General features: G+C 35.9%; 1 protein-coding gene across 2 annotated transcripts in view; it reads left to right on the top strand.

Moving 5' to 3' along the window:
* The window catches only part of prcp (prolylcarboxypeptidase (angiotensinase C)), a 52,877-nt gene extending 39,940 nt beyond the window's left edge, over positions 1-12,937 (top strand). For both annotated transcript variants that reach the window (XM_051679644.1, XM_051679642.1), the window contains exons 7-9: positions 4,874-5,041; positions 9,185-9,372; positions 10,904-12,937. In XM_051679644.1, the coding sequence (XP_051535604.1) occupies positions 4,874-5,041; positions 9,185-9,372; positions 10,904-11,108 (561 nt within the window). In that variant the 3' untranslated portion in view covers positions 11,109-12,937. The remainder of the gene's footprint in view (positions 1-4,873; positions 5,042-9,184; positions 9,373-10,903) is intronic.
* The last annotated feature ends 2,377 nt before the right edge of the window (positions 12,938-15,314 follow it).

Here is a 15,314-nt window from a genome sequence, read left to right as displayed (position 1 = left end):
CCACAAACCACCACGGGGAAGATGTACGAGCTGGGAGTTTACTGCTTCCTTCACTCCTGCAATGTTTTATTTCATGCTGAATGTAGTAAATTACTTTTTGACAAATCATTATTTGATTAAAATAACATAACATATAGAGAGACAAAATATAGATACATTTTAAAATGTACTCTTTATTTGATAAAATGTGTTTACACTTTATATTAGCACACAGTATATATTAAAAATGACAGAATGACTAATAATGAAGATTTATTGAATTAATATATTATTTAATAAGAATAACAAGTAAGGCCCAAGTATTTTAAAATTTCATATGTGACGTTGTTTCTGTGACAGCCCCAGAGCTCTGACACTCAGTGTATAGTCAGCGTCCAAATTCACTCATTTCGTTCACTTACTGCTGAGATATAGTGCAATAACTGCCATTCACGATATAGGAAATAGTGAATGAGTGAATGATTGTGGACACAGCCAGTCTCTCTTCGCCATACGATTGCCTCGCGCCCCGCGCACCTCCATGTGCATGCGCAGAAATGCCGTCTGTTTGCGCTCCAGTTGTCGATCACGCGAATGGCAGTGATTTACACTTAATTTGGATGTTTACATGGATTTATACAGTTAATCTGAAGTAGCTGCTATAGTTTCCGGTACACCCGCGAGGGTGTGGGGTAAATGCGTAAACACTGCTCGTGACATGCGGGACGCGGGAGAAAGTGCACTGATATATTGCTGCACTGATTTAAAAATGTACACTTAAAAACTGGTGTCATAAGAGCCCAGTTACATTATCACCCTGAAAATGACCATCTCATTACACAGAAAAGCTAAATTAGGATTAGAGCCAAAACTTACCTCAGCGTGCTGCCTTAAATTGGAGCTGTGATTTTAATCTTGAAATATCAGCTTGTCTTGGTGTTAAATGAAGGCATTGCATGAGGAAACTATTCTTTTTTTTCACTGTGCAGAGCGAAGAAATTGTTTCACTTTTAAGAGCTTGATGCTGCAGCAGTGATTGAGTGACAGTCTGTGACAGCGGCTCAGCGCGCGCAGCTGTTTGAACTTCCGCTGTTGTAAAAGTCCCATTCCATAATCTCTCAATAAATTACACATGAATTAAAATTAAATCCAGTAATGTAACGACAGGAACACCACCCATTGTAAAGAAGTAAAAGTAAAAAAATGTCATTAGAAATTTACTTGAGTGAGAGTAAAAAGTACCCACTTTTAAACCTACTCTAAAAGTAATTTTTTTTTTTCAAAAAGTTACTCAAGGAAATGTTTGTAGTAAATGTAGCGTGTTACTACCCACCTCTGCGAGGGAGAAGATATACGCGGATCGCAATGTCAGAGCATTCACTTGCCCCAGTGTTCAGTCTATCAGTGCAGCACAACAATCACCAAAGGAAGTGGCAAAACTGTCCACAAGTTGTAATGTAAGTAGGAAAAGCTGTAATATCTGCTTGTTTAGAGTGACAATATGTCCTTATCCCCGAAAGTCAGATCGGGATTTCTAAATCGCATTAAATGTCCGGGATTTGCTTGTTTACATATTGAAGTGCTCTCTGTAATCGTACATGACATGTCATAAATACATGTTTGTTTGCCATTTAAACTTAGCGTAAAAGTTTAATTTTTACCAGCTTTGCTTTGCATGTCTCCCTCGTTCTCTGCGTGCTCGCTGCGCATGTGATAGAGGGAGAGAGAGCGTGTGCTCAAGTGACCGCAAGAACAAGGCACTTTTTGATGAAAACAGAAAAACAAGTAACTCTGAAAAAACACTTCGATGTTCACAATAAATAAGTCTGAAAATGTCTGTTTGTATCTTACCTCAGTTTCAGTGAACTTGTTTACATTCAGCTGATCTGTTCACCACTAAAGTTTGTTAGAGGTGGATACTGTTTGATACAGATATATATAACTCGCACAGCTTTCAAGAAACAGGACAAATCCTGACTTGAAATAAATAAATAATTACATGTGTAGGACATTTGCGTTGTAGGGATGTACATGCAGATTTCAGATATAAAATTGGTGATTGAATGACTAATGTTTACTTGCTGAAATTAGATGATTTCCTATTAAGTCAATAGGGACATTGGAATGTTTGGGCATAGCAATATGGTGGCGCAGTGGCTTCACTGTTATGACGTCATGAGCAATCCAGTTCTATATTATATATCAGTGAGACCAGCTCCCAGTCAGCATATAGCCTATTGATATGGCTTGCGATCTCTCACGCATCTTCCAACATCATGCGATCTCTCATGCAACACCTCCCAAGAGGACCAATGTGGCCAGCAACAAGTTTCTACTACATAGGGTATGCAAAGTTTACAGTGATTTGTGGTTCGGGACAATATTGAATTAAAATTTAGACAAATTTGCAAAGCGGTCCCAACTCTAATTGTGGCTGACAGGATTAAGGCAGTACAGAAGACAGGGCGGGTTGACCAATCATATGAAAGGAGCGTTTCAGTGCCGCCCACATGTGCGAATCAAATATTCAAGCCGTAAACTAATTTTTTAAGCAATGAAAAAAACAAAACAAAACGAGCCGTTTTCCCTTTCTCTTTATTTCTTTTTAAAAAGAAAATGGTCAACAGAAAATGAGTATGCTTATTCTATTTACTAGTGTTAAAACCATTGAAGGAACCACATTTTTAGTTTTTAATTTTCGGGTTTGAAAAGGAAAAATGAATGGACGCAAAAGTTCACGGACCTAACAAAGTAATTATTGATATAAAAAATTAGAATTTTTACTAATAATGAGTACATAGCTGATGTGTATTTGGATTTTGAACTAGTAAGAAATAATAGATATCTGTAATTGTTTTTAGAACAGGAGTGAATGACAGATAATTGTGAAATTCTGCTAGTAAAAATGTAGTTACAGATATCAAGAATTATGTTTTTTACTAGTTTAAATTAAATTTTTGATGTCAAGAATTAAAGTTTTTATTAGAGCAAATGTAATTACTGATATAAAAAAATTAGCATTTTCACTAGTAGCAATACCATTGCTGACCTCAAGAAATGGCATTTTAACTAATAAAAAATGTATTATAGTATCTGTAAAATATATCTTGCATGTGATTAGATGTCAAAAGGGCTTGCAATCTGACACGTCAGTGATGCCAAACACAATTCGTTGTTCGTTCGTCTTGTGACCAACTGTGATGGGGAAAGTTTGAATATGCAGAAGTGGAAATAAGATTTGATAGCTACTGTGGCTGGGAAGAATTTTTGTGAATAACAGCATAAAATTATTTTATTTGACTCTTTTTCTGCATGACAAGGTCTGCCACTATTCATTTTCATTGTATGGAAAAGAGAGGCATCGACATTCTGCTAAACATCTCTTTTTTTGTTCCATGGAAAGAAATTCATAGTGGTTTAGAACAACATGAGGGTGAATAAATGATGACAGAATTTTCTGTATTGGTGAACTATCCCTTTAGGTACAGCATCTCTTTTTTTTTTTTTTTCTTTTTTTTTCTTTGTTGGTAACTAGCTTATTTCTAACAAATTTGATTATTCAGTCTTTGTGGACTTTGCAAAAGTTCAGATGGTTAACTTTTAAGTAGTTTTCTTTTCCCCTCAAATCTGATAATGTATGCAAACCCCTATGCTTGGTTAAAGCAGTTTAGACAGCAGGTGCAAAGAGGACGCTTTTTAATGACAAATGTAATGTGATTAAGTGCGTGACTGAGTGAAGGGGGTATTGAAGGCTTAAGAGTGGGAAATCTGTTGCCGGAGATGAATGTGAAAGCCTAATCCTGTCTGAAAGGTAGAAAGAAGTTGCTTTGCACAGCCACTGAAGTTTTTGTCTTGATCTAGTATAAATCTCTGCTCAGACATGCGTGTAACTTACCTCAAGCACAGACCACCATCTCAGAAAGAAACCTTAGCAACAACCTCCATGATAACTCAACCACATCCAAACTAAGACACAACATTCCCTATCTTTTTAGATGTTTTCTGTCTTTTAACAGATGAGTAGTTCATCCAAAAATTACAATTCTGTCATTATTCACTTACCTTAACCCTGAGTGATTTTCAGCTTTCTTATGTGGAACAAAAAACTATTAAATTATTAACTTTATTTTAACTTTAACCTGCTTAGCAAAATTCTCTTCAAACTGGTGCATGCCATGCCAGTAGTTTACCTGAAAAAACAAACAATAGACAAAGACAGTTAATGCTACTTGCAACCAACTATAGTGTCCCTATGATGAGAATGTGACGCACGCTTGAGATGCATCATGTATTGCGATTTGACACTGTTCAGAACACAATGTTGTTTGAAACTGTGCTTGCGTAGCTAGAAGCTTTTTCATTCACACATTCAGAGTAAATTTTGAACCATTTTGGTCCTGAAGTTAATTCCTGTTTCATGCAGAGTTAGTCTCTGCAGATAACTGCATAGCTTGATATGGTTGTCAAGGTTTCTTCGTATTTGAAAACATTCTTCCTCCTTTTGTGCCAGCTTGTCGGTGATAAATTCCACTTGATCTAAATTCCATTCCACTCAATTTCACATTGCAAATCAAATGATTTCACAGAAAAAGTGCATGGGGGCTTTACACTGACATCTTTATGTACATTGTTTAAAGACAACTGGAACATACAGAACATATTTGTATCCAAATAAAGCTTTGCATGTTTGCAAACCTAACCCTAACCCACACACCGCTTTCATCTCTCCAAACATAAAGCAGGTGTATATTCTGTGATCCATAGAACATTTCCTCTTGAATTGAGATGAGATGACTATGTAAAACATTACTGTACATGATGCTTACTTTCCTCTGATATGTTTGACTGTTGACTTTTCATTTTATTTTATTTTTTTTTTTTTATAAATATTCAGGAGGTCTGCACTCATCTTCGGTTTGGTAGCAGTGTATCAGACAAACAGCTGTTGCATGGAATCTCGCAGGCCGTAAGAGTGTACTACAACTACTCAGGAGATGCTCTTTGTCTCAACACATCTCAAACCGCTACTGGAAATCTGGGCTTCCTGGGTTGGTTCTACCAGGTAAAATCTGTTTTAATGTGTTATGTTTTAATGCTTAACAAATTAATGACACTTTTATCAATGGAGTAGGTAGTCCTTTTTATGTATGAAAATATTAGGCTCAGTAATTGTATTAAATAATTTTGTATTCATAATTACTTTCCAAAATATTCTAAAGACAAACATATACATGGTGGGATAATTTTCACTATACAGGAAAATTGAAAAACAAAAAAAACACCTTGGTTTAGGTTACATTCACTGGTTCAAAAAAAGAAATGCATGTGTAATACATTGTGTTGGACAGAAAAATGCACAACTGTAAGATGTGAAATCTTTTCCGAACATTCTTTGTATTTATGGACTACAGGGAGGTTTGGTTCATAATAAAAAATAATAATAATGCTGTTGTTATGATAATTATTGAGCCAATAGGAATAAAAGATAATATCATGTCTGACATTATGCACACTAACAAATGGTAAGACAGTTGATTATGTTTAATAGATCTGCATATCCTCACAGGAACATTTACTGAACCAATAATTGAAATGTAAATAAAATCTGTCATCCATAAAGGCAGATAAGTTTGATCTTTAAACCAAGCAGGCTCACAGTCTCAGAAAAGGCGGCACCGAGACTGTGGAATAACTTACCTCAGTATCTTAAATCTTCCTCCATTATTGACACGTTTAAAGGTGGTCTTAAGGCTTATTTCTTCTCTCTGGCTTTTGATGAGGTATTTTAATAATGGCCTAATATGGTGTAATTTCTTGCTTATGTTTTTATTATGAAAAGTATATCTGTACAACACTTTGGTCTACTATGTAGTTTTAAAAGTGCTTTATAAATAAAATTTGAGTTGAGTTGAGACTAAAAAACTTAATGGCGAGTAACACGTTAAAGACAAGTAAAGGCACGTTACAGTATTGTCTAACTTTCCAAGTGTATTCTGCAAATATTACACAATATGCATAATAAATCACAATTAGTAATATAGACAAGCACAATTATGAACAATCAGATAGAAATACGAACTAAACTTTCTTAATTCATATTGTGTTTTTTTCCTTGTAATGCCTTATATGTAATTAATAAAATCTTAAAATCAACCCTAAAATGAATTGGTAACCAGTACAAAGAAGAGTAATATGGTCAGAAGACCTAGTTTGTGTCAAAAGTCTAGCTGCAGCATTTTGCACTGATTGTAGTTGTGCTAAAGTGGGTTGAATTAAAGTTGAAAACATGACATTACAGTAATTTAGGCAAGATGAAATAAAAGCATGTATAAGCTTCTCTGTATCTCTTAAACCAGAGTTCCTCAATAGGTGGCCTGCGGGCCACACCCAGCCCACGAGAGACAAATGTTTAGACCGTGCTAAAGGCCTGTTCACACCAAATCCGCAACGATTTTGCGAGACAAACTTCCGACGAAAGGTCTATACACACTAAGTAGCTGTGTCTTATTTGGAAGGCTGCATCCTCCGGAGGTCACATTTGTTGGCCGCATTTGTCGGCCGCATACGTCATCGAGGCTGTCTCGTTTCATTTTTGTATTTTTTTTATTTTTTTATTATTATTATTGGGAATGCAAAAAAGGTTAAGAATTGTATAAATGTAAGTGCATATACATAAAAGGCATTGACAATAGATAAAAAATAAGAAAAAGAAAGACCTTGATGACGTATGCAGCCGACAAATGCGACTTCCAGAGGACGCAGCCTTCCAAACCAGACACAGAAAATAAAAATGAAAAAACTATTTCACCCCTGTACACTAGGCTGCGCAGTTGCTGTTCTACAAACATGTATACTCTCCTGCCCTGCCCAGCTATCAGTGCGCTAGAGATTAATATATTGAACGCTGTTAAAGCATTAATTTACCTAATTTGGCATAACTGTTTCATTATGTTCTTTCCATGGTGTTGATGCATTCTGAGGAGTATATAATCTGTGTTTGTTATGCGAGTGCGATGAGTAAAAAGTATTTTGACAAAAATATATGTCCTATTTCTATTTGCACATGTATTTTTGCCACGAGTATATTCCAAACGGACTCCTGAAGCCAACTACTCTATTATAATATCTGGATTAATGCCTGGATAATATAACACAAGGTACTGTGATACAAATACATGTGGAATAGTGCACATTAAGAATAACTTTGTACAGTAAAAAATATGATGCATAGCCTTATATTACAAATAATATTTAAGAAAACATTGGCTCATGGTCTTGTCTTTATTTAAATTATTGCAATCCTTTGTTATATTATCTTTAAGAACAATAACAGTAATGCTTATAGGTCTAATAACTAAATCTGCAATTAGGGAAAGTGCAGGGAGTAGATCCCATTTGGAGATGAGCAGGAACAGACTCGCATGCAGAGGACATGGAGATCCAGATTGTTCATTAAAGTTGTTTGTTTTTTTGTTTTTTTCCAGCAGGCAAAGTTGTGTAGTTTTGTATATCTGTATACAAACAAAATGTTCATAATTGTTTGAATAAATAAAACAGGCTACTAATACTGAGAAATATAACTAATAAAAAAATCTGAATATTTATGCGTGACTCTTTTAATCATAAAAACAACAATAGTAATAATAATCACAATAATAATAATAGCCACAGCACAAACACTTTTTCATTACATCGAGGGCCGTGGCCCTTGACTTTGTATTGTTGACAGAATTTGTCCCTTGGTGAAAACTAATTGGGGAACCCTGCCTTAAACTAAAGACATGTCTAACCTTGGAAATGTTCCTTATCTGATAAAAACAAGACTGAACTAACTGCTTGATGTGATATTCAAAATTTTAATTTGTATCAGAATATTCAGCCAAATTTCTCACCACATGCTGAATATTTAGGACCACATGACTAAGTGCTGACTCAATCTTCCTTTTTTTTTTTTTTAAACATTACCTATAATAACAACCTCTGTTTTATCAGTATATAACTGAAGAAAATTACATGCTATCTGATTTTGTTTTATATTTGCTATCCAAGCTTGAAGAACATTTAAATTATCCAGGTCATTGGGATTCAAAGACAAATACAACTGCAGATAATCTGCATAGCAGTGAAAATTGATGGTGTATTTTTGAATCACACAACCAAGCGGCAACATACATAGTGAAAACAATATTGGCCCTAACAGGGATCCTTGCGGAACACCACAATTAATTATTGAAGAGGAGGACATCTCATGTGAATATGAATATCATTGTTTTTTGTTTTGTTTTTTATCCCCATTTTTATCCCCTTTTCTCCCAATTTGGAATGCCCAATTCCCACTACTTAGTAGGTCCTCATGTTGGCGCGGTTACCTCAGTCCGGGTGGCGGAGGACAAGTCTCAGTTGCCTCTGCTTCTGAGACAGTTAATCTGCGCATCTTATCACGTGGCTCACCTTGCATGACACCGCGGAGACTCACAGCATGGGGACGCTCATACTACTCTCCGCGATCCACGCTCAACTTACCACGCGCCCCATTGAGAGCAAGAACCCCTTATCATGACCATGAGGAGATTGCCCCATGTGACTCTACCCTCCCTAGCAACTGGGCCAATTTGGTTGCTTAGGAGACCTGGCTGGAGTCACTCAGCACACCCTGGATTCGAACTCACGACTCCAGGAGTGGTAGTCAGCGTCAGTACTCACTGAGCTACCCAGGCCCCAAATATCATTGTTTATCCAAGGAGATTTATTTACTTCTGACCTAGTTCTTGTATTGACAGGGACAATTGAGTCTTAATATTGACAGACACAAATGATTTCAATAGTTGAAATCTTTTAACTGATCAGTTGTGGCATTATGAGCCCAGTTATCAGAAGAAGTGGAAAAAATGGATGAAAATCTATCTACAATTTCCTGAGTTGTAGTACGAGATCGACTGGAGCAACTTGTCTTACTTTACTCTACAGTTAATACAATGTCAAATAGAATGCTTTTAAGATCTGACACAGAAGTGTCCTCTATTTTCACATTTCTCTGAACTAACCCACGTATGACCTTGATTATGATACCTCAGTGATACTTCAAATCATGCTGCTTGTTGAGGAGGAGAGGTGTCCTTTTTCTTTTCTAAGTGATTGAAATAGAAAAGCATAACTTTTTTAACAATGTTCATTAGATTATTTTCCATGATGTTATGTTGCGCAGTCCTGTACAGAGATGGTGATGCCAATGTGCACAGATGGCATAAACGACATGTTTGAGCCACAGCCATGGAACTTTCAGGCTTTCTCTGATGAGTGCTTCGCCCAGTTTGGAGTGCGACCACGGGAGGACTGGATAGAAATTGTGTATGGTGGAAGGAACATAAGTGCTCACAGTAATATCATATTCAGGTTAGCATTAATTTAACTAATATTTTTACTGAGGCATTGTTCACTTTATACCATGATTTAAAAAGATTTATGATGTGGGAGAAATGTTTCATTTGATTAGTAATGTTCCTAAACCTAGTGGGCTGCCTTGCAGGTAGCTACCTGCTTAAGGCAACATGCTAACCAAAATAGAACCTCATAAGCAGAGTTGGGAGGTTTACTTTAGAAATGTATTCCACTACAGATTACAGAATACATGCTGTAAAATGTAATTTGTAACGTATTCCGTTAAATTACTCAAGGTCAGTAACGTATTCTAAATACTTTGGATTACTTTTTCAGCACTGGTAGATTTTTTTCACTTGTTTTGGCTATAAAAACTGCCAGTCCAGTAAGACAAAATACACATGTTAAAAATACATTCTCTGAAAAACATAAATATCTATATTTATGCAGTGTTGTTTCTAAAACAAGACAAATTGGAAAACAACACAATTTGTTTTATCAAGAATACGATTTTTGCCCTAATATCAAAGGTCTTACTAGAAAAAAAGAAATTATGATCCAACATGAATTTTCTTGATAAAAAAACATGATCGTGCCTGGTAACGTGCATGTAAAATAGCTAGAAATAGCATTTTAGCTTAGCGTAAAGCTGACAATTTACACAAGGTTTATTTCTATTTCATCTGCTCCAAACTTACTTCAAACGTACTTATATGTCTGCTCGTATGAATGTAACACATAAGAAAGTGTTTCACCGCTGTTCAAATGCACTTTGGTTCGCATCATTTATATGTATAAATGTTTTCCATCTGAAATAACTAAATATTAAATGAAAAAAATGACAATAAAATGCAAAGTAATCTCTTCAGTAATCAAAATACTTTTTTAATGTAACTGTATTCTAATTACTAATTATTTAAATTGTAACAGTTGTGGAATACAGTTACTTGTATTTTGTATTTTAAATATGTATTCCCGTTACATGTATTCCATTACTCCCCAACCCTGCTCATAAGTGACTGGTTTAAAACACTCTACATACAGCAGGCACAAAATAATGCTACTCACATAAAGCATACCGGAGACTCGACTCACAATTGACCCCAGTAGATTTTGACAGTAGCATGTTGCTAAACTAACCACAGAATAGTCTAAGAATCATACAAAATACATAACATACATACTGTACATATTAGGTAAAACGGTCAGTCTTGGATTGATTGAACATACAGTAGAATTTGAGCTTCTAATTCTAGGTAGTTCAAGGTTCTAAGCAAGAAATCTAGAAGGCAGCATAATGTAATATTAATGCTCTCTACCTTTTTGAACAGCTTTTGCATCTGGAGCACATCTTTCATGACTTAAAACACTGCCTAAGTAGGCAGCTCACTAGGTTTAGGAACAGGTTGTTCATTTTATAACATCATTGAAATATTTCAGTGTTGTGGGGAGATATACAGTATGTTTTGGTTGGGGTTCAGATATTATGTTTGGAGGTACTATGGCACCTTAAGGTATACAGGTATGTACTATACTCTTCTTTCAGTAATGGAGATCGTGACCCTTGGGTGAGTGGTGGAGTGACTAAGAGCCTATCTGAATCTCTGGTGGCCATTATGATTGATGGAGGAGCTCATCACCTCGATCTGCGTTTCAACAACGAGTACGACCCACATTCAGTCATCAAAGCAAGGGCCCTGGAAGTACAGTACTTTAAACAGTGGATCAAACAGGCAGAAAGTACACAATGACCATTATGGAAGGATCATACATACCCTGTTAAATATACTATTTTATTCCAGGTTAAAAAAAAAAGTTGTCCCTACTTTTCTTAAAAAAAAACAAAACTAAAAAATCAAGGTCACAGTGAGGCACTTACAATGGAAGTGTATAGGGTTAATCTTTGGAGGGTTTGAAATCAGAAATGTGAAGCTTATAATTTTATAAAAGCATGTACATTAATTACTCTGTTAAAACTTGTGTATTATTTGAGCTGTGAAGTTGTTTAAATAGTCGTATTAGGTTTTAGAGTTTATGGCTTTATGCTGTCATGGCAACAAAGTGAAGAAATTTGACATAATTTTACACAGAAAAGGTTAGTGAGCCGTTTTATCACAATAAAGTCCTGTTAGCCCGCATATTGTTTACATCTTGTAACAGTACTTTTGAAATAATGAGTATTTTAATGTTTACGGATTGGCCCAATTCATTTCCATTGTAAATGCCTAACTGTAACCCAGATTTTTTTTTTTTGTTTTTTTGGTAATCAACATTATTCGACAAATGTTGACGATTGAGATGAACATGTATCGAATCCAGAATATTTCTTTAAACCAACCTAAGCTGCTCCGACTGGTCTGGTTTGCTGATTTAAGAGGGGTTTTGGGCACTTGTCAGCTGACCAGGTTGAGAAACCAGCTGGCTGACCAGCTGAAAATCAGCTTGGCCAGCTAAAATTAGCAAACCAGCTTGGTTTGATTTAAATGGGTGGTCACACTTGGCTTTGAGTGGCCAGCTAAGATCAGCAAACCAGCTTGGTTTGGTTTAAAGGGGCAGTCACACAAGGCTTTGAGCACACAGATTCATTTTCTGACAATGCTACAATCTAGCATATGATGTTGCTGGAGGGCTTCTGGTGAAAGTAAATAATACATCACAATTAACAAGTAACATTATATCAAAAACGTTGACGTTTCTATCTTTTATTGGTCACGCGTCATCGTAATAATTCTCGGTTCAGAGTTCACCAAGCTTGAACTTTAGTACGCAGCGTCGTACGAAATTTCTTCTTATGAGCTTGCATTTCCTTCCTCGTATGCATTTGAATGGGAGTGAATGGAGCAAAAAATGTAGTGTGACTGCCCCTTATGATGTTTTTTTTAGCAGGGTACTTAAGGGAAAATGGACAGATGGTTCAAAGATAAGAAACCTCAAACATCTCTGCAAGTGCTAATTGCTGTGTGCCAAAGTTAGTTGTCTTTACGTTGGTACTTAAAATGAAATGTCTGTATTTCACTTTTTTTGGGGGGGATGGGGGTTAAGTGTTCTTCAGGCTTTTACATGAATTATGCAAATCAAAAATGTTGATCCACAATAAGTTAAAATTTTAATGTTTGAATCCACAGTAAGTTTTAATTTTTAAATTGGGGATTGATTGAAGAATTTAGAGAATACCAAATGTAAAAACACTCAAGGTAAGGACTTTGCCAAATATTTGCCAAAGTCTCAAAGTTAAATTTTAGCGATATTAATAGAATGAATTTTTCTGCCAACCAAGATTTGTAATTAATGTATGCTACATTTTAGTAGTAATAGTTCACCACAAAATAAATATTTTGTCATTTACTCACCCTCATGTTGTTCCAAATATGTATGACATACTTTCGTATGTTTTCGGAGTGGTGGTGGCGTAGTGGGCTAAAGCACATAACTGGTAATCAGGTTGCTGGTTCAATCCCCACAGCCATCACCATTGTGTCCTTGAGCAAGGCACTTAACTCCAGGTTGCTCCAGGGGGATTGTCCCTGTAATAAGAGCACTGTAAATCGCTTTGGATTAAAGCATCTTCCAAATGCATAAATGTAAATGAATGTAAAACACAAAAGGAGACAGTTTGCAGAATATTCACAATACATTTTTAGTGACCACATAAAACAACTTAAAAGTACCTGTAAGTTGTCCGTATGACCATATCTCAAGTGTTCTTAAGTCAAAATAGCTTTTTGTGAGAAACAGACTGAAATTGATGTCATTATTCACTAAAAATCTCAACATCCACTAGGGATTTGGACAAAAAATCTAATTGCGATTATTTTGAAAAAAAAAAATTGTGATCGCGATTTGAACTTCTATATGATTAAAAAAATTAAATCACAGCTCTCACGATTTAATAATCGCACTGGGTCATATCGCGATTCCAATGTTATTTCTGTTAATCGTTCAGCCTAACATCCACCATAGCTCTCAAATCTCCCACTTTCTCATTTTCATACTTGGCACATCAAAATCGTATATGAGACACACAAGAAGCATTGTCATTTGGAATCAGTGTCATCAGACCTGGTTTTGACGCCAGTTTTTCGGCCAAGTATACACAAACACAAATACAAATGCCAGTGCATGGCTTCAAAAGACTTGAATTATTGCGCACAAGTTGTATGGATTAATTTTATGGAGCTTGACAGCCCCTGATCACCATCCTGTATGCTTTCGATGTGTGGGAAAAGATCAGCATTCAAAGAAAGGCATACGGGTTTGGAACAACATGAGGGTGAGTATGTGATGATGGATGAATTTTCATTTTTGGGTGCACTGTTCCTTTTTAAGTATTTCATCCACCTCTCTCCATTTCTCAACTTTTAGAGATCAAACTTTGAAATGGTCACTGAAATTAGCTGGGCCTAATGCCATTAGTGATCGGAGATCCATTTTCATGATCTAAAAATAATTTGCACTCCATTTATAATAACCACAAATCTTCTGTACTCTAAACAAGTTATTTACACTCCTCTTTGTACTGGTATTATTGTTAAAAATGTTTAGCTTTCTAATGGGAATAATGGTGTGTGTTTGTATATGCCATTATAAAAAACAACAACACAAAAATCCAACACAGAATAAATGCACATGAATTGAATTAAACACAGACGTCCCATTTCCTGTCCTCCTCGATCGGCTCTCCACTGTAATTTAATGAAAACTCATAGACAGACAATGAGCAATAAGGTAGTTAGCGGGAGGCGTGCACTGTTAAACACATAGATTGTACCCTATGTAGACAGACCTGCAGGAATCCTCCAGACCTGCATTCACTCGCTGGCAGCTCCTGCCTCCTTAAATTGCAGTACCTAGACATTATCTGGTCTGTGGTGAGCTCCCTCCCTCCCGCTAATATTATTATTAATCTCACAGCCAGAGTGCAGGAAAGGGTTTTTGTGGGTTTGGAGAATGTCATATGACGGAAAATATGTTGCAAAACCCAAGAGCTTGTAGATTTGAATTTGAGAACTTGCAAGTATTTGTACTTGTAAGTTTAAATTTATACTCATAGCCTCAGTGTGAAAACTTGTAAAATAAAAATCTAAAGTTGAATGTTGCACACAGACAATAATCAAAAACCTGTGTTTTAAATTAAATATTACATCCAAATAGTCACAAATGTTTAAAATGACATTCATATAAATACAACGACAGACACAAACGTTTGTCATACTAAATTTTGTGCTTTAATTCACTTTCCCAGCTCAACCACAAATCGTCACTTACAACCTTTCAAATCCGTGACAGCAACTTAAAATCTTTTCGCATTGACTTTAGCTCACTTGTGCACTTGTAAATCCAGATGTGAGAGAGCAAGCTACAGGTGTTGAGCAGTGGCCAATGAAGTTTTGACCAATCACAAAAGCTGAAGCAACTGATGCCAACTGAAGCAAATCCGTGACAGCAACTGATACCAATCAAAATCATCTTAAAATGCAATGACATCATGCACCAGCATAAATAACTTGACAATTAAATGATTAAGAGTGAACTTATCATGTAGCAAATCAAACAAGACGATTTTATCACGCTGATCAACGCAGAATTCTGCGTCGACACTGCAAATGTATGTCTTTTTATGGGGGTTATCAGAATTCTCTGAGGAAATGTTTCTGCAGGAAGTTTGCATCCAATCCAGCCACCTCTGATATACCAAGAGTTCCATATCTCCATGAAAACATGAAGTAAGAAGTAATTTACAAGGGACCGTTGAATTATTGAAAAATAATGCACACATTATTTTTGTGCATTATTTTCCAACAATTAAATGGGCTGGAGTAAATTATTCTATGGTTCCCACACCTTAAAACATTGTTCGGGGTTTTATCTGAAGAAATTTTCTGGTTTTCATCCCTAAAGTGCTCTTGTGAGTGTAATTACTTTCTTCTGCCACAGATTCAGCATGTTGTTTTGATACA

Source organism: Myxocyprinus asiaticus, chromosome 39 (genome assembly GCF_019703515.2).
Source record: "Myxocyprinus asiaticus isolate MX2 ecotype Aquarium Trade chromosome 39, UBuf_Myxa_2, whole genome shotgun sequence".
NCBI lineage: Eukaryota > Metazoa > Chordata > Actinopteri > Cypriniformes > Catostomidae > Myxocyprinus > Myxocyprinus asiaticus.
This window is presented reverse-complemented; position numbering and strand designations above follow the sequence as displayed.